Source organism: Cucumis sativus, chromosome 6 (assembly GCF_000004075.3).
Source record: "Cucumis sativus cultivar 9930 chromosome 6, Cucumber_9930_V3, whole genome shotgun sequence".
Classification (NCBI taxonomy): Eukaryota; Viridiplantae; Streptophyta; class Magnoliopsida; order Cucurbitales; family Cucurbitaceae; genus Cucumis; species Cucumis sativus.
This window is the reverse complement of record NC_026660.2, coordinates 19,353,418-19,373,747: the sequence shown is the minus strand read 5'-3', so window position 1 is coordinate 19,373,747 and position 20,330 is coordinate 19,353,418. Positions and strand designations below refer to the sequence as shown.

Below are 20,330 nucleotides of genomic sequence, written 5' to 3'. Positions count from 1 at the left end.
TGTTATTTGATGTGCTTTAATTTTTGTTATACGGATTTGAATCTTGTTAAATCTATCTAAATTAAAATTAGTAAATATTTTGTAAATTAATTTTCTTTTTTTGGATGAATTTTGCATATGTGTATATATATTAAAAACAATAGGGAGAGAGGGGTGGGAGAATGGGCTGTTTTTGGGTTATCCAAAACCAAAGTTATAGTTCTGATCGTTTTTGTTATGTTTGATTTGTGTAGTAAATTGTAATTTGAAAAGTGTAATAAAATATGGAGTCCCTCCTGATGTCCTTCATTCAATACCCTCTCTGTCATGTTCCCCAATTCAACCATATCATAATTATTACTATTTATTCTATTTTCCCACTAAAATTACCATTTTTTGTTTAAATTTCCCCCAAATCAACCTTATTACCATTCTACCCTTCAAAATCATTGTTGGGGCCCACAACACCACGTGGGCCACTCCTTTTTTTATTTTTATTATTATTATTTTTTTGCATATAATAAATAGTAGCAGTAACAGAGAGAGAGAATCTTAAAACAAATTAGATTATTATTTACATTAAAATAATAATAAGAATCATCAGATTCTATCCGTAAAATAAGCAAAAATAATCAGTTACAATGTTCAAGGATTCCCATCAAACTTATAATCTCTCTCATTATTAATAATGCACATTCTTCTTTTTTAAGGGAGAGGAAAATTGATGTTTCAGACATCAAAAGGAGAAAAAAAAAAAAGGAAATCTTTGATATTGACAATGTTTGCTATTAATTGTTGGGAGGTTGCATCTCCTTTTCTTCTTGTTATGCCGTAATGAATTGTTTGATGTGGACCTATTCTTTCACTTTTCTTTCATGTAATGATGTTCTCTCTTATTAAATAATCGAAGTACTACCATTTCTCATTTCTAACCCAAGAAAAAACAAAGAACTAAACAAAAATTTACAAGTATAATTATAACTATTAAGATATGACTTTTGCAATTGTCACATATTTTAGAAATTTTAAAATTATAAAACCCTAGAAAGAAGCTAAGCTGGAGAGGAGAGGTGAGCATATGATCAACCCAATTAATACAAGTATTGTCAGAAAAATAATATTGATATTGATCTGACCGTACTTTACCCACTTTCTTTAGGTTGGCCACATTGTTGAGAAAAGATCCAAAAGAAAAATCCCACAAGAGAGAGAGAGATAGATAGAGGGAATCCTTTACCTTTCATCATCATACTGAAACAGCAGTGATTGTGTTTCACTTCCATGTGTGTGCTCTTCAATAAACCCACGCCCTTTCCCCTCCCATCTCTTCCCGTGACACTTTAACCTCTCTTTTATTTTATATATATAAACACTTCCAATCCAAATTATGGCATTCAACCAAACGCCCAAGTCCCATCCTATCCCATCCATCAATCCCCCTCCTAATTACACTCATTAAACACATCTTACCCGCTTTAATTTCTTTGTCTCCTTCTGTTGCAGACGAGTTGTTCGATAAAATGCCAAGTACGGAATCGTTTCTGAGGCAGATAAGTAGTAGAAGGGGGGAGGGATCTTCTAGATCAACTTCCAGGAGGTGGGGTGGGGAGTTTAGGAGAACTGAAGGTGAAGAGCGTGTCAGTGAAGGGAGTTTCTGGCATCAGAAGATGGAGGCCGGTGGTGTCAACAGTATGCATGGGATTGATAATGGTGGGATGTCAAGAAGGAAGAGGGTGATGGTTGTGGTGGATCATACTTCACAATCTAACCATGCAACCATGTGGGCTCTCACTCATCTCGCTAACAAGGGGGATGTTCTTACTCTTCTTCATGTCATTACAAACTCCTCTACCGACTCTTCTTCTGCTGCAGACTCTGCTTCCTCTTTTTGTGCTAGCTCTCTTGGTTCTCTCTGTAAGGCTTCTAGACCTGAGGTTAGTATAGAATTATTCATTTCAATTCTTCCCTATCTTGCTGATCAGATCATGTCGAAGTATTGATATAATGAAGTTTACCATTATTCATTAGCTTAAGATTTCTGGGTTTCGTTGATGTCTCATCTTTTTCTACTTGTTGGGGAGCTTAGCCATCAGCTTTGAGGTTTCGTATCATGGGTGATTTAACAGATCTCATTCAACGAGACAGATCCCAGTTCCAATTGAACTTAGTGATTAGCTGCATAATGTGTTTTAATGTTTTATATGAAAATTTTCAGGTCGAGGTGGAAGTGCTGGTAATTGAGGGGCCGAAGCTAGCCACAGTGATGAACCAAGTCAAGAAACTAGAGGTGTCGGTGCTGGTTGTGGGACAGAGAAGGCCATCCTTATTCAGCTGGTGGGTCTTAATCTAATCTAATCTAATAATATAACAGACAAATTCCCACTTTAGTTATAAAATATCCAACTCATTTTTGAACTTAAAATGTGGTGTTCTGCAGCTTTTGTGGGAGTGGTGGGGCGGGCGATTTGGTGGAACAGTGCATAAACAATGCAGAGTGTTTGACGATTGGTGTAAGGAAGCAGAGTAGAGACATGGGTGGGTATGTAATCAACACTAGATGGCAGAAAAATTTCTGGCTCCTTGCTTAAGTTTTTAGAAGAGTTAGAGGCTGACCCTCTTTGGAAGTAAGTTATAATGTAATCTAATGAATATAACCTAAGACTACTGCAATCTGTAAAACCATCTACTAACAAGTTTATCATCATCCTATGCCGTAACCATATGAAATTGAACTTTCTAGTCTAACAATCTATAAGAATCAAGAATAAGAGTTTTTCAATTGTGTGAACTGTCTCTCATTGCCCCTTTCGTGTGTGCATGTTTTGATTGGATCCTAATTGAATGGTAGTGGAAGGTAATTGATTTGCTTTTTCCAGTTCCGGAAACACTAGTTCTTGGGCAGGGTAAAATGGAGTAGAAAATGAGAGTGGTTTACGTTTCCTAAATCAATTGATGGTTAATATATTATATGCTATTCAAATCTTCAATTAATGTTACGTGTCTTGCAACTTCGTTTACTTCAACAATACTTCTCTCGCACAACTTAAGTCTTGATTATAAAATTTTTATTTCTATGAAACTTATAATTTATTTGAAAAAAGTTTTAATCACAAACTCAAAACACAATGGGTAAATAATCTACCTTATACAAACTAAAGAAGTTGTGTTTTGTGATGTAAAATGATGGATTTCTTACTGATGTAAGAGGATAAACCACAACGCTCTACGGCTAATGTCTTGGAGATACTAAATTGACAAGAACAGATGTCTTGGAGCAACTCATTTCTTTGAACAATTTTTAACTCTCAAACTTTCTTTTCAACCCCCTTTTTTTTTTGTTTCAAAATCTTGTTGCAAGCCTTCAAGCAGTCCAACCAATCTTTGCACTGACCCAACTTGCCAGGAAAGAAAAAAAAATCTGTCCAACTTGCCAGAAAAAGCAAAAAAGAAAAACTGTCTTGAATTCCATGAGTATCTACAATGATTATTGCATTTAGATACGAATCATTTATTTATTTATTTTACATTAATTATTCTTTAATTATTTGTTATTTTATTATCTATCTAAAATAGTCAATACATCAAATATATATAGTATTAAAATTAAAATTAAAATAATCTACACTTGAAATACAATTCTGTCCCAAACACCCGTTACGTCTAAACATTTTGAAACATTTTGAAACCATTACCATCAAGGATCATTTATTAGTCTCAATCCTGAAAGAGGTGAATTTGATCCAATTCAGATCTGGGCCTCACTATGATCCGTCCATTGCAGTTGAGCAGAACTTGGACCCTCATGGGCACCGCCAGGACCCTTATTAGATCCACATATATCAGGCTTGGTTTCAATACGTCTACGTTTTCTTTTAGAAAATTTAGAGCTATAACCTAATATACATTTCATATTGGGACTTTAATGCCCTAAATTACTATATCTATATCGTATTACAAAATTTACCCAAATTTTTAAAAGATATTCTAAAATGACTAATATTTTATACAAATATAAGGCTCAAATCATCAATGTACCCATCTTTATTATTAATTATATATTAAAAAATAGAAAGAAAAAAAAAAGAAAAGCAGTATTTGCATTTAATAGATATCGTAGAAAAATATGATAAGTAATTAATTTTATTATGATAATATTATAATAAAAATTGTCACTTAATTATTTTTCTTTTGGTGATTTTGTTCAAAATTTCTTTCCCCACTTTCCAATCTCTCTTTGTCCATTTTTTCTCTTATTTTGCTTATTTTTCATATATTTCACCTAATTATAATATATATTAAATAATACAATGTATAATTTATTAATGAAAGGTTCTTATATCAATTTATTTATGTTCATATTTTACATAGTAAATAATATATTATGTTTCAAACAATAGTAATTATGGATGAAAGTTATTTATATTTACAAGAACATTAATGAGAAAAAATTATGATGAATATATATAATATATGTCATTAAAACATTAGTTATTCTCTGGTATATGTAACGTTGAGGAAAACTGAATATGTTTGTGATGTACGGACTTTGATTAAAGAATTGAAGATTCAGAAAACTGTATGAAAAAGTGGTTGAATGTTAAATTGGTTTATTAATAGTATATGGGAAATAATACACTATATATTTTATGAATGAAATGTTATGCTATCGATTTGTTAAACTGGTTTATGTATTTTATTCCAAATATTCATAATGTATATAATAAATAATAAGTTATGTTTGAAACAATAGTGATTATGTAGGTGAAATGTAGTATATTAAGTATAATAAATTGAAAAACTTTGATTAGTATAGTATATAAAAATTTATGGAAAAAATGGAAATAAAATAACTAAATTAAAAATTGGAATATGAATATTTCAAATAAAAGTCTAAATGAACACACTAAAGTCTAATAATAAGAAGGAAAAACTAATTCAATAAAAAAAACTCCATTATGGCCAACATGTTCACAACGATCACATTTAAAACTCCGTTTTTAAAGGAATTCTAATATTCTTTGGTCGACCAACTGAACGTTTTACATACGGTGAGGGAATGTTAACTTCAACTTCTGTATTATTGAATATATGCAGTAGTATATATGTTACAATTCATAGAACATAAATGTATTATGCAATAGTATATATGTAGAAATTAAAGAAAATACTAATCAGAGAAAAAAAATAAAGAAAATGTTACGAAACGTGAAAGAAAGAAAAATTGAACTATATGTGTCACTAAATACGTGTTATTGTATATATTGATAACATCATTTGTGTATGTTGTGATATATAATGAAATTCAACTATAAATTATGTATTATTGAATATATGTAGTAGTATATATGTAACAAATCATGGAACATAAATATGAATAAGATGTATATATATGATAAATCACATAATAGAAGTATATTAAAAAGTGTTATATAAATGTATATATTGTTGACGAAAACTTTACTAAACAAAAATATGAATAAGATGACTGAAACATGTCGTAATTAAACAAAATATTAAGAACATGACCGGAAGATATGATAAACAACAATAAATTTAAAACATGACTAAAAGACATAAATCAAAGAACATACTGGTTGAAAAAGATCAAACAATATGTTTTTTTTGCTATCCTACCAAAAAGTATTAGAACTATATGTCAATAAATATTTATGTTGTAAATAAGAAGAGGTATAATATATAGTAAATCACAAAACAAACATATTATATTTTACGGGTATATTATAGTATATATTGTTCATTTAAAAAATATATGACAAATATAATGTATATAATTATATGAAGTGAAAATATGTATGTATGATATTCTCACTACATATTATAGTACATTGAGAATGTGTATTATACTGTTTTAGTAGTATTTATTATATAAATATATATTTTAAATACTAATTATTAAGGAATTTGCAGTTTACTACATGTAATTTACAACATATTTAAAATATAAATGTTTATATGACTAACAACATAGAATTATTATATGATAAGCAAAAAAACAAAGAACATGATTAAAGTGAAAATATTTTCGGTTACTGTATGTCACTATATATGTCTTATTATATATATGAAGTGGTATATATCTGTAAGCAATATTATATAATGAGGTAATATATGTGTAATAAATCACATAGTTTATTTGTATTATGAAGTAATACATATGTAACGATTTAAAAAAATATTGAACCGTTTCATAATATGTGTATGTAGTGGTTTATAAATTAAGTATTAAAAGTTACAGAACTAAAAAAATATTGTCAAACATGTTATCCAATATATGAAGGATTATATATACGTAATATAACATAAAAATTTACTTCAACAGATATAATACCATTTGTGTAAAAAAAAAAAATACAAAGCGGATATCCTATAATTTGTGTATATCGAATATGACAAGAAGATGAATTGAAGTAGAAATAATAAATTTCTTGAGGAAAAAACTATATGTTGGAGAAAAAAAATTAAATATTATACGAAAAGAAGAATGAACAAAATAAAAATACAACCAATTCAAAATCGTCAAATCGGGAGGAAAGAAAAAAGAAAAAATTTATTTTTCTATAGGAATCGAAAAAAAAAAAAGCAAGGATAAAATGAAAAAATAATTTTGGTTTATGATTTAAATTGAAAATAATTATTACCATATAAAGATATATAATTTATACCATATGTAAACCATAAATTGTTATAATTGTATTTGATATTTGAAATTTATAACTACAACAATTATACAATATATAATCTTATATATGAAACACTATCTTATATATGAAACACTATATGATATGCATATTTTCATTTTCAATATGTTTATTAACACAAAAAATAAACCATGATATATTTTTTAAAAAAGTTATAGAATTTGTAGAATAAAAAAATGGTAAAAACATACATACATGTACAAACTCGAGCAACACAAAATCAATCATATGAATGAAAAAAAAAATAAAAAAATTGTATAAAAAGCCATATAACAATAAAAATAAAAAATGAAAACAAATGAAATTCACATGGTAAATAAAAAAATAAACTAAATATTTATGAATAAAAAAATATGTATTATCTTACACTAAATAAATCGAATCTCATACAGTAAAAAAAATATATGCATACACTTCAGTGAGTGGGTAAGAACCAAGAAGAAGAGAAAGAGAAGATATTATATAAATTTGGAGTAAAGTGATATTTTATTCTAACTAACATTAATCATTTGCATCATATCATTACTACTGATATCAAGATCTAGTCAGAATAAGTAAGTCGAATTTCAAAGGTTGAGTGAGGCATCTTATTCAAGTAGTTTTGTAAAACAGAATCTAACATTGTTGTGGTGCTTTATCCAACCTACTCTACATCCTTAAGTTGGTATATAGATTGAAGTAGTGTTGAGCTAAAAACATAATAGGTTCCAATCCTTGAATTACAACTTCAAGATTTTATAATAAGTATTCGATATGAAACTTATGGACATTGGATCTAAGAACTATGTTAAACAACAAAACTCAAAAGAACACAACCCCAACAGCTCCAAAACCAATTTAATTTCTATCCGTAAGAAAGGCTAGATTTAAGTTGCCCAGTGATCCAAGAAACCAAGGGTCAGATAAAGTCAGAAACTCTCATCAATCCTCCATCTTCAAAGCACTCCACGGATAAGATAGATCAATTCTCAATTGAATGCTTTAAATATTCGTGCATTTTATCACAAGAGCGAAATTCTACATTTTAGAATTTTTAGATTTCATTTATCCAAAATCTTCTTTTTCAAGTGTAGAAATTACATCATATTTATACTAATTAAAATTTGAAATGAAATGTCACGACATTTAATTTTATGCCATTTCAACTACCGTAATAAATAAAAACATATAAATACATAATTCCTTAAACATTTAATTTTATGACTTTTGAGTTGTCCAAATAAATCTTCAACTTTCAAGCATTGCATCTCCTCAACTTCTTTATTTGATTCAATTTTGATTTATTGATTCATATGAATAAGTAGTGGAGAAGATTGAAGATTTCAATAGCATCAGCTCTACTTGTAGCCTTGTTTCGGGTTGAATTTCTTTTTTAGTTAGTCTGTTGAGTTAAGGAGCTTGAACTTGAGCTCCAAAAGGGACACCGCCCAATCTCTTTTATCAACCTAGAGTCAATAGGCATATGAACTTTGCAATCATCAATCTCATAACAATCATTGAATCAGAAAAAAATTGATATAATACTCAAAGTTAGTTTAAAGGTATAGATTGTTAAAAAATCTAGTAAGGTTAAGGTTTAGGTAATTGAGAAGCTTACAGATTTCAAATTTGATTCATGTTATATAAGTCGAATGAAAAGCAATGGAGGAACAAACTCAGCTTTCAAAGTGTAGGTTGGGATAATTGAGGATGCATGTGACTATTATTTGGGGAGTTCAACAAACATATTTTGGACCCTTTTAAGTTTATAAGAGTTGTCAAACTTTTTTCCATAAACATCTCTTTTTTAGGTACAAAAAATGTTTAATAATTTATTCACACAATAGTAGAAAAGAAGAGATGAGAAAAAGCAGTGTCCAAAGGAGTAATAGTAGGAAATGGACTGGAGCTTGGAAGAAAAGAAGAAATCAAACCATACAATAACTATTAGAGAGAGATACATACACATTACGATTCTGGTTGATGATGATGACAAGTACCCACCCAACCCAACCTTACTTAGAAACACACCCTCTCTCTCTCTCTCTTCCCATGTGGATGTGGCCATTACTTTCTCTCTTTCCTTTCACTTTTTTAAGCCTTTTATTTAGCAAATTTCTCTAACCTTCTTTATATATATATATATATATAAATAGCCAGCCCACATTTGCATTCTCCCCCTTCACATTCAATTGTTTGCATTATTATTCTTTATCTTATTACGCTCTTTTTTCCTCGTTTCATCCCACGAATGCTTCCAAGTTGAGTGGATCAGCACAGCCCTTGTGACTTGGGAGCCACTACAATATTTTTCCTTCACCTTTTTTATAATCGGGATTCCAAGTGCCCATATTGCTTTAATCAGCTACTTTGGAGTTTGGTGTAGGTGCTTCAACCATGGCTTTCATAAGGATTATATTAGAAGCTGCTTGTTTTATATTACAACAAAACTAACCAATTATGCATACCCCCAAGTTGATTTAGTTTATGTTTGGTTCATTGGTATGCAAGAAGTTAGTGCATATGTAGACATAGTTGCTTTTCGGAAGTACCAAAAGAAATTTATATAGCTAAGGATAATGATGAGTGACAACCTATGCAGTCCATTTTTTATACATAGTAGAAAAAAATCACTTTTCTAAATAACTACTTGATAAATTTTATTATGTGTTATTTATGGGCATAGTTTTAATTAATTTTTCTTCTTCTATACCCTATATTTTGAGAATGTGATAAAAAACTTAAATGAACTATGTTATTATCCAAACCAAAACGAAATTTAGATAACTAGTACTTAAGTAGACAATATTGTACTATTGTAACAATCTAGAGGATCTATTACCCTTAAGAAATGGTTAAAATTCGTGCCGAACTCCCGCTAGCTAGGGCAGCCAAAGCAAATAAGTAGTTTGCTTCAATAGCGTAACGAGGCAGTGATTTGCAATTAAACTTTATCAAGTGAACAAGTGCGTGGAAAACAAGATTTTACTGAAATAACAGTAGATAAATAGATAGCTATATTCGAGAAAAGGCTCAATAATTTTGCGGGTGGACTAAAGTTCCACTGAAATTAGAAAAAAGAAATTCACATCATTTAAAAGAAATAAATTTAGATGTGAAACTCAAATGCAAGCTTGACTACAAACAAAAACTGAAAGCATGTACCTTAAAGGAGACATTTGATTAATGAGCTTAGACTTGCGTACTTGAAGTTAAAGAAATAAGGTCAATTTTATTTAAGAATTTATTTATCTAAAATTAGGAATCTATAATCTAACATACTACATAAACTCAAACTTATAGGACCTAGTTCTTGTACCAAAGCAAATCCAGGAAAGAAATCCGATGTTAATGTATATTAATTAAAACTACGAGTCAAAGGGCCTCCTAATAATTTTGGCAGACGACAAGTAATTTGGCTTTATACCAGCTTTTGGTAAAAGCTTCAGAGCTTGATTTGGACTATTTGAATAGCCTAAACTATAACAAGACATATTATGACTTCTTGGAGGAGCTTAAGAGAAAAGGCAGAAACAAAGAAGTTTGGAGTGGAAGAAAAATGTAATCCTTTCTATTGACATGAAAGTAGAGGAGTTGAAGTTAAATGTTCGCAACATGGCCTATCTAAAAGAAATCAACCTTTGTGGGCCAAAATGTCTTTTTTTTCTCTCTTTTTTTCTTTTCCAATCTTTATCAAGCCCTTGGTGGGGTTGGGTCAAAATTTACTAGCCAAGGGGCCAACTCCAAGACCTACTTTGCTACAAATCTTTCTTTTACTATACTATAAATGACCAACACCAAACGCACTTCAACCCTTCATTTTCTCTCCCCTTACCCTTATATTTTACTCTCAACTATCTTGCCTTCCAATCAAGCATGAATGTGTACAGAGATCCAAACTCCTGTTACTTCCATCCCAAAGAAAAAGTGGTGGGCGTCTGTGCTTTGTGCTTAAACGAGAAGCTTCTTATTTTGGCGTCCAGACGAGGCCGCTACCACCACTCTTCACCCCGAACCTGCCGGAAAACTCCCATCAACCTCTCCAAGATCTTTGCTTTTAGTTCTTTCATCAGTCGTCTCGAATTCCGGCATTGGAAGCCGGAAAACTCCGACGATGAAGCCTCCACCAGTCAAGAAGGTACTTCCTATTCAGCTTCAATATGCATTACAATCCTTTTTCAGCTGTCATATATAAATAAGTAGCATGAAGAAAACTACATTTTTTTCCCTAGTTTCAAATCTCATAATCATGAAGAAAATCAGTGTTCATAGGCATTTTCAGCTGTGTGATATAAAAAACTGCCCAAAAAGAAGAAATTATTAATGGGTTTGTGAGTGAGTGTGTGTGTATCTGTTTCTCTATCCATGACTATGGAATAGGAGCTATTCAGAGGAGGAGAGTTCAATTGGAAATGAGTGAAATGCAACCAAAAGACGAGAGAAGAAAAGGCGGTGGAATGGTAAATGAGTGGTTTGGCAGAAGGGGGCAGTGTCAGAAATACAGAAAGTACAAGAATAAAAAAGAAACAGAGTAAGTAAACGGTGGAGGAGACTGTTTAAGAACAGTTGGTAAAAGTTCAAGTTTGAATTGTTCGAAATTATTACAGAGAATCAGAGTAGACAGGTTCTGTAATCACAAAGATTAGGCAGAAACTAGACAGAATTTTGGGATAAAAACTCTGAAACAAAGTAGTGGGGAAGGGGCAAGGAAAAGAAAACAGAAGTTCACATCTGGACAACACTGACGAATATCTTTCATTTTTCTTTTCTCTCTTTCTTTTACTATTAGTTAATTGCATATTTATTTGAGAGATCAGTCTTTGGATTTAATTTTTTTTTTCTAATGGGGCCCACTAAAAAAATGATGTAGATTCGTTCATCTCAATCAACTTTGGGAAAAATGGAGTTGGGTCATGGGAAGAGAACAAGGTCTCAGAGGTTTCCCTGGAAAATTGCATCCTGTCATGGAATCACCACTTGACCAAAGACTCCAAGGAGACCAAGACTGTGATAGAACACAGCAAGACCCGTGCCTCGCTCAGGTGGCGGAAGCGGATTGGACACCTCTTCCAGCTCATCAGAAGGAAAAGGTCAAACAAAGGAACAGTCTGCCACGTGGAAGGAGTTAAGACAAGGAAAGGCTGGATAAGAGCTCTGACAAGGTCAAGAAACACTGAATAGACAAAAGAGAGAATATCTATGCGTGGACTGGAAATTCAAATGTGGTTTGTGTAAAGATTTGAGTCAAATCAACTACTCATATATATATATATATATATATATTTTTTCTCATTTGAGCTCTTGCAGGTTAAACAATTTATGAGTGTAAATGAACTATAATGTGCTTGAAATATATATCTCTTCTTTTTTTCTCTTATGTAGAATACTCCAGTATCGAACACTGCAATTAAATTGAACAATTGAAGAAGAAATTTTCCCATTCGTGTGCACATAGTGGGAAACAATGGAGCAAGAGGGGCCCCGTAGCTACACTCCTCTAATTTGGCCTATAGTTGTCTTAGTGCTTCAAAATCTGAACCATAAAACAGTCGTTACATGCATATATAAATCTTTCAAACCATGATAATTGTATTAAAAAAAATTATATCTTTGGAATTATATGTACAACTAATCGAATGACTTGTTTATTGTATTGAATATGAATTAGGAGAGCAATGATACTTATGCCAAAAAAAATAGACTACCTATAAAGACAAACTAAATGAAGACATGTTTCGGTTCCTTTTTTTTTTTCCTTCAAAAAACTGAAAATGATATATTGAAAACAACTCACCAGCCTAGATATTCTCTTCCCATGAGCTAAAGTCTGAGTGCATGTGGGAAGATTAGAATAAGGCAGAGCCTACATCTCTTAGCAGTGTCCTTGACAAAGGCAATTTGTCACAACTGCCCTCTCAAGCAAGAGGACCATTGATTTAAAAAAGGACCACAAATTGAGGTCCAGGAAAGAAAAGCTCATGGTGGAGTGGACGAAAATGACAAGACATGAATCTTCACCCAATTTCATCAACCAAAAACTAATACCAACGCCACTGATTAAACATTTTCAGCAATGTATGCTCCAAATTATGCATGCATTTTTCTTATTATTGTTGCAAAACCAGCTATCTAAACACAGCTCAAGCTCAAAATATATATAGTTTAAGGCTAGTTTGATTTTTTTTTTTTTTTTGGTGGAAAAAAAGAAAAAGAAAAAGATGACCAGAAAACAAAGTTACATAAAAAAATATATATATTATCAAACTCAACCTTAGTTTTGAAAAAGAAAAAACTGTTCAAGTAAAGACATCAAATGGTGTTGATTATGATTATTTATTGATAAAGTGGGGTGTTCTTTAAAGTTAAGATGTGAGTGTCATATTAAGAAGGCATACGTATCATCCCTGAAGATATAATCTTAGAAAATTGACAAAATTAGACCACCAATATGGGAAAAATAAAGTGATTTTTAGATTTTAATTATTTTTTTTGTGTGTTCAACAAGTGGGATCTGAAAATTCTTTCTTTTAACCTTGTTGATTCGCAAATATGTATATATCAGTTGTGCCATGTTCCAAGTTGGTGAGAATAAAAGTAGTTATGGAACTGTATGAACAATAAGGCAATGTTATCCTGGGAAAATGCATATTGAGGCTGAGGGTTGGTTACATATTACATCTTCCACCCACACAACTCAATTTTTTTTTATTTTTTTTTTATGGATACCTGTATCTAACCATATCTGTCTCTTTCTTGGGAGGTAGATTGGGAAAAGAAAAAACTAAAAAGTAATATATGACCTGAAACATAGTGTATGGAGGAAGGAAAAATGAGGACCCCTCTGCACCTTTGTTCCATCAAAATACTATATACCAAGTGAAGTGAAATTGGTGCCAAGATACAAAGTGAAGAAGCTTTGGTTACAAGAGAAAGAGCTTGCTTTCACATGCCACTCCTTCCAAGTCAAACTAACTTTAGATAAGCATCTTATTTTGGGTCACACAATCTACAAACAGTGAAGTTCTTCGAAGCCAAAAGAGGATTTTCTATGAATAATAGCCTTTATACACTTAACTTTGGTTGGTCTTTGTCTGTACTTTTCCCTCATTTCTCACCTTCTTTTTCTCCTCTCCTCTCTCATATACACCCTGTTCCCTTCCAACAACTGAGCTCACATGTATCTTGACTTTCTCTCCCCTCTCTTGTAGTTATCTCTTTCTCTCTAATGCTCCATTTCCTATATTTTCTTCCAAGTTCCAATAATGGTTGCTTCACTTGTTGATGTTTAGGTTCTAGCTCATTGTTCATTTTACCTTTCACAAATAATTTCCCAAAATTGAATTTCCTGGAAAGTTAAGTTGTTGAAAATCTACCCTCCTCCCCCACGAATCCATAAACGTTAATACAAAAGCACCTTTGATCCACGCTTTCACATAATAAGTTCTATCCCTTTCCATTTGGAACAAATAATAAAGGGCTGATGCATTCAACAGAGGAGGAGACATAAAATAAAGAGGAAAGAAGAAAAACAGACAGAAGAAAGAAGAAACAGATAGCGAGAGAGAGAGAGAGAAGATACAATTTATACAATAAACTGATGGTAAATGAACAAAAATCTAATTATGTGAGATCAGTTTAAACATGTAATGTATCCAAAACTGAAATTACGATCCACAGTTAATACGTTGATTAAATAGGGAAACATAGAGAAGATTCATCAAAATAACATCAATTATTTGAGGTTTTGGAGTGAAATCAAAATTAAAACTACAAGAATTATCATACCATTGTGAAAATACAGGTTGGAGGGTTCATTATCCTTAAAAGTGATAATTTAGTATGCCCCCACACTTAATGTGTAGACATGCCTTGATGACGTAATTCATGGTTGTGATCGGGTTGACAATGGACACTGATGTAGAAGAGTTGACATGGTTAAAAGTGATTAACGACTAAATATACACGAATGACTATTTGTGGGAAGATTTTTTGTAGTTCTTTATTGGAGGGAAGAATTGTTGGAGTGTAACCAAAGTGAAAGATGTATAGTATATAAGAGATAACAACTATGGTTAGCCTAATATCAGGTGATTAAGAGATGAGGAGAGTTTGTTTTCATAACCAATATAAAAGTATAAGAGAGAGATTTCATTGATGCGGTCGCTTCTGGTTTTTCTTTTTAACATGTTTTCATACTTAAAAAAGATGTGAGAAAGAGAGGAGAGGAAAGAAAAAGAAATGGAAAGTTTTTAAAGCCTAATAATTTTTTAAAAAGCGTAAAGTGAAATATTCTAAAATGGATTTTACCAATTTAAAATAGTGATGAGACGAGTTTTACTTCACCGACCCAGGAAAAAGGAAAAATAGGAAAAGAAAATCCTCAGAAATTCTGGTGGGTTGAGAGAACAAAATAAAAGACATGGAGCCTCTTTCATGTGGGTGTGTAAAACACATAACTTAGGACACGTATCAAACTGGACAGAGAAATATGGTGGAAAGAAGTAATGAGTGATTAAACATTTCGAAGTGTCTGCCCACATGCGTCTTTGACAAACCGACACTCATTCTTTCTCCCATCCGTTTCTGCAACTCTCTTCCTTGCTTTTATTTCTTATGTTTTCTATTAAAAATAGCAATTTCTGTTCTCTTCTCTTCAATAATTGTATCAACTCCTTCACTATGAATAGTTTCCAGAACAGAAATGATGGAGAAGTATGGAATCTGTCCTCTACAGATTCTAATGATTCATTATGTTTACTCTCAGCTGTATTACTGAGGTCAGGATTTTCCCTGATCGGTGAAGATGAAGGTGTTATTTCTGAAACTTGTCCCCTTCTTCAAAGCTTGGCGGTTGAACATTACATTAATATGTTAAGACTTACAAAGCTTGGGAATATCCACCGGGAGGTAGCTGTATCTTGAGTTTGGTATGCTTCTCTAGACTCCATAAATTTCCCCCCTACGATTAAGTCCAAGAGATTTCAACAAACTGTAGCAGTGTTTTTGGTTTCAACTTTCAAGTGGAGAAGTAGAGCAATACTTGAATTTATGATGAAATAGATTAGCCTAATAATAGAACTGCATAAGCTTAAGTCCAATTGTTTAAAGTCGACAATGTCAGATAGATAGTGGGAGACTGTTATCCTAATGTAACACCAAATGTATCCACTACTAACCGTACTAAGGGGCGAAGATAGAGAAAATATCTCATACTAAAATGTTATGTGAAAATATTATTGTCTAAGAATCAAAATCAAAAGAAAATGGAAGAATAAAGATTGCAATATGAAGTTTTTGCTAATTATGTTCCCAGCAGGAGTTATAAGTTGCTGTTGCATGTTTTGATTCCACTTTTTATGACTAAATTTATCACAGCGTAGGGTTGTTTGGGGTGCTAGTTAGTAATCAGAATTACTGAAAATTTGTAGTTCTAACGTGTAAGGGATATGAAGATGCGTGAGGAGTGGAGGAAGAATTGAAAACAAAGTGCTCCACCATCCAAACATGTATTTCATGTTAGATTACACGACCTTACAAACCGCAACCCATTACGGTCCCAAGCAGCCCCTACCTTATATTTTGGCTTTGAGAGGAAAAGAATCATAAGGCAAAAGCAATCCGACATTCCAATTCTTCCTCCCGAGTCCAGACAAACACTCCCTAAACCCACAGGATTTCTTGGCGAGAACGGACACAACTCCTTAAGCGCAGCCCATGGATATTGCCTTCGTACAATAATCTTCTAACACGATGAATATACCATTCATATAGTAATCTTTCAACACCACAGATTTTACTAGAAAATTGCTCTCTTCTCTCTATGTTGGCATATAACAGATAACACATCAAGGACCAATTTTATTTATTGATTAAAACTAGAAACAGGGTCAAATGCCTGCATTTTATTGGAATCAAATAGTACCACGTATTTGATGGTGCCTGAACATTGAACAAACGATGTCCTGATTCGATGATCCAACAACAACGTCGTGATTCAGATATATGTAAAGAAGAAAAAAAAAAGTAACAATTTAGGCCTACTAGTTTTAAAGAGTAGGACATGAAAGCAGATAGTCCAAGCTTGAGCTGGTAACATGGGCCTAAGTTACCAACACAGAACTACTCATCGACCTCGATTGGGATGCGTGAAAGCAACCCGTGAACAGATAAAATACTCCAAGCATTTCATATTATGGTAAAATAAATTTCAGCAAGACCTGCTTTGTGTTGTGTTAGTCATCTGTAATTGTTCATAGTTTGAATGGCCACCAAACAACTCCCCCATCTAGATCTTATAATTGAAATTCTAAAACTAAAATATTTGGTAAGCGAGGCGAGCCACTTATTCAAACATAAATTGGATATTGACATCCATAGAGAATATATTAACCATCAGATAATAACATAACTCCAAATTCCTAACCCTAACCCCAACCCGAAAGATTAGGACCGTTTGGTAATGTTCTCGTTTCCTATTTCATGTTTTCATTTTTAAAAAACGGAAGTGTTTGATATTGTTTCATGTTTTTCGTTCTAAAAAAACAGAATATGTTTATAAGGAATTATTGGGAACAAGAAAAAGTAGTTCTCCCGTTTTCGTTTCTCAATTATTTCTATTGATTTTTTTTTATCTTTTTCTCAATTGTTTCTATTGGTTTCTTTGTTTTTTTCTCAATTACTTTTCTATTTCATTTTCCTTTTCTATTTTCTTGTTGTGATTTTCTTTTTCTTCCTCTTATTTTCATCTTCTACCCCTAATTAACCATTCTCTATGTGGTTTTCTTTTTCTTCCTCTTATCTTCATCGTCTTTGTCAAATAACCATCTTCTTCCTCTTCCTCTTCGTTGGATCTGAGTTTTCCCCTTCCTCTTCATTGGATCTGGGTTTTCCTCTTCCTCTTCATTGGATCTGGGTTTTCCTCTTCTTCTTTGCGTGAATTATGTTTTCGCTGTGGGTTTTGTTGGATCTGTGTTTTAGTCGTGAGTTTTTGTCTTCCTCTTTGCTTTGGGTTTCGGTCCTCCTCTTCGTCGTGGGTTTTTGTCTTCCTCTCGTCGGCTCTATTATTCAAATCTTAATTTTTATCTCGTTCTTCATAAGATTACAAGAAGATCTTCCTATCTAGGTTTGATAATTTTATTCTTTCATGTTTAATAGATGACATATTTTTTTGTTTGATGTTTAATTGAATTAAATGTGAATAAAATAAATAATAAATTTCAAAGAAAATCAGGAAACTAGAAACAGTTATCAAATATATTTTTCTGTTTTTGTCTCTTTTTTTCAAACAAGAAGAAACATAAATAATTATCAAACATATTATTGTTTCTTGTTCTAAAAACAGAAGGAACTAAAAACCGGAAACAAGGAACAAGAAACAGGGAACGAGAATGTTACTAAATGGGTCCTTAAAAACCAATCAATCTTCAGAAAGAGAGAGAGTGAGAGAATGAAAGAGAGAATATAACAAAATTAATAAGGTGAAAACATTATATACGGTTGAGGGCACATTTAAGAACAGTGACACATATATTTTGATAGATCATGTATTAATAAAATTGCAGTATATTTTGATGGTACTTTAAATGATTCCTTTAAATGCATATTAGTTTCATTAGTATTATATAAAACTATATTCTAAATCTGTTTATTGATTTATTAGATATATACACATACATATTTACAATAATATGTAAGTTATGACACATGTAGTTCTATTATTTATTGTAAGTGTATATTCGTTTCATTACTATTATTTATCACTACACATTTTAAATATATTTTTTGATGTTACCAAATATATATACCTACATATTTACAATAATACGTAAATAGTAATACATATAGTTCTATTATGTCTTGTCAGGTAGAGCCAAAATTGCTCGATATTTTGATGGTTATCTGTTTAAACTAATTGTTTCATGTTATTAATTTTCTTTCTTAAATTATGTAATATAATAAACAATATATATTGAATTTCGTATCCTTTTCTTGTTTACTACTATTGTGCAGTTAATGAACTTCTTTTTTAAGTTTTTAAACTTCTTTTCCCTTTTTGGGATCAATGTGGTGCACTATGCAAACGTACAATATAAAAAATATCATATAGTTTCAATATATATCACATATCATTAAACATTAAGCATTAAGCATCACACACATAATATATATTTAAGCAGCAGACACATAATATTTCATATATGTTACAATATATATTAAATATAATTAAAACATTAAGCATCACACACAAAATATATCATTAAGTAGTAGACACATAATATATCATATATTATACAATATATATAAAATATCATGAGCAATACTTTTTCCGAATTGTATTGATATAAATTTGTACTTTCACATAATGTAAAATTTGTTACGGAATTAAAATACAATGTAAAATATGGACACATACATTGTTATATAATATTATGTTAAATATACAGGGATATATAATGGTCTATTTAAATAAAAAACAATTTCAGTCACCGTAACATTTTACAAATTAACTTTGAGTATATAAAAATCAATCTAAATTTGATGAAATATAATAAGAATATATAAGAAATTATTAAATTACATGGAATTTATGAAAAACAATGAAAAACGAAAGAAAATGACATGGTATATATACTTGATTGACTGTAAATATGGGTATATACTGTAAATTACGTTGCATATATACTCTATTCACTGTAAATTTTCTTTATCAGAAAAATTTTGCCGGCATACTATATTTCACAATTTCATACTCATAATTAATCATACGAAACGAATATGCACTCACTGAAAAATTTTGAAGGAGATAATCAAAATAAGAAAAGATGGACGAAGAGGGATCAAAAAGTGAGAGAAAGATCGAACAGAAGAAATAACATTTAAACGAAATCACAAAAAGAAAAATAATTAAGAAGTAATTTTGATTATAATATTACCATAATAGAATTAATCATATATCATATATACATAGAATATCTAATAAATGCAAATCTTAATCACAATGTTCACATTCCTTATTTCAATTTTCTATTTTTTTAATATATTATTAATAATAAATATGAATAGTTTGTAGTTTGGGTTCTACATTTGTGTAAAATTGAAGCCAACATTAGGTTTAAGTTGTAACCAAACACCTCTATTTAGGCTATAGTAGTTAAAACTGCTTGTTATTTATTAGTGAAGTTGCAAATTTTCATTTCAAGAGTTTGGTGGGATTTTTGTGGATCAGTGTCACTAGCCTTCTCCATATCTTTGATTTCTTTCCTTATTCATCGACGCGACCACAACTTTTTTGGATGGTGAAAACTTTCCCTTTTCCTATTTTCTTCTTTATCTTCTCTAGCATCAACTTTGGCTCAACTTTATTTTCTTTTATTCTGAGAGAGAAAAGTGAGAGATATGTGAGTGAGGAAAGGAAGCGAGAGGCAGAGAGGAGAGGAAATTACAAACAATTCTTAATCTTAATATCTCAATCTTGTACATTGCATAAGAAATTGAAATTGAATTTCAAGAATTAAATAGGCCAAGAATAATCTAGAAAATGAAATTCAATATGCAAGAGTAGAGGATTGGTAGACAAAAAAAACTTAGCAATCATGCTTTCGAGAATAATGCAATTAACCAAATACCCTTTACTTAAATTAACTTAGCCTTCCA

At 31.1% G+C, this 20,330-nt stretch overlaps 2 protein-coding genes across 2 annotated transcripts; both read left to right on the top strand.

Annotated features, from left to right (window-relative positions):
• The first annotated feature begins 1,198 nt into the window (after positions 1-1,198).
• On the top strand, positions 1,199-2,767 carry LOC101206721. Its single transcript, XM_004150395.3, has 3 exons — positions 1,199-1,913; positions 2,195-2,313; positions 2,417-2,767. The coding sequence occupies exons 1-3, from the start codon at positions 1,500-1,502 to the stop codon at positions 2,565-2,567; spliced, it is 684 nt and encodes a 227-aa protein (XP_004150443.1). The 5' UTR covers positions 1,199-1,499; the 3' UTR covers positions 2,568-2,767.
• Positions 2,768-10,266: 7,499 nt separating this feature from the next.
• On the top strand, positions 10,267-12,054 carry LOC101207127. The gene is made up of 2 exons (XM_004150397.3): positions 10,267-10,815; positions 11,548-12,054. The coding sequence occupies exons 1-2, from the start codon at positions 10,554-10,556 to the stop codon at positions 11,856-11,858; spliced, it is 573 nt and encodes a 190-aa protein (XP_004150445.1). The 5' UTR covers positions 10,267-10,553; the 3' UTR covers positions 11,859-12,054.
• The last annotated feature ends 8,276 nt before the right edge of the window (positions 12,055-20,330 follow it).

Bases quoted from the DNA above. Each gene is read 5' to 3' on its own strand.
- LOC101206721 (XM_004150395.3), top strand. From the start codon at position 1,500: ATGCCAAGTACGGAATCGTTTCTGAGGCAGATAAGTAGTAGAAGGGGG. The intron at 1,914-2,194 runs GTTAGTATAGAA...GAAAATTTTCAG, and splicing joins GTAAGGCTTCTAGACCTGAG to GTCGAGGTGGAAGTGCTGGT. The intron at 2,314-2,416 runs GTGGGTCTTAAT...GGTGTTCTGCAG, and splicing joins AGGCCATCCTTATTCAGCTG to CTTTTGTGGGAGTGGTGGGG.
- LOC101207127 (XM_004150397.3), top strand. From the start codon at position 10,554: ATGAATGTGTACAGAGATCCAAACTCCTGTTACTTCCATCCCAAAGAA. The intron at 10,816-11,547 runs GTACTTCCTATT...AAAATGATGTAG, and splicing joins AGCCTCCACCAGTCAAGAAG to ATTCGTTCATCTCAATCAAC.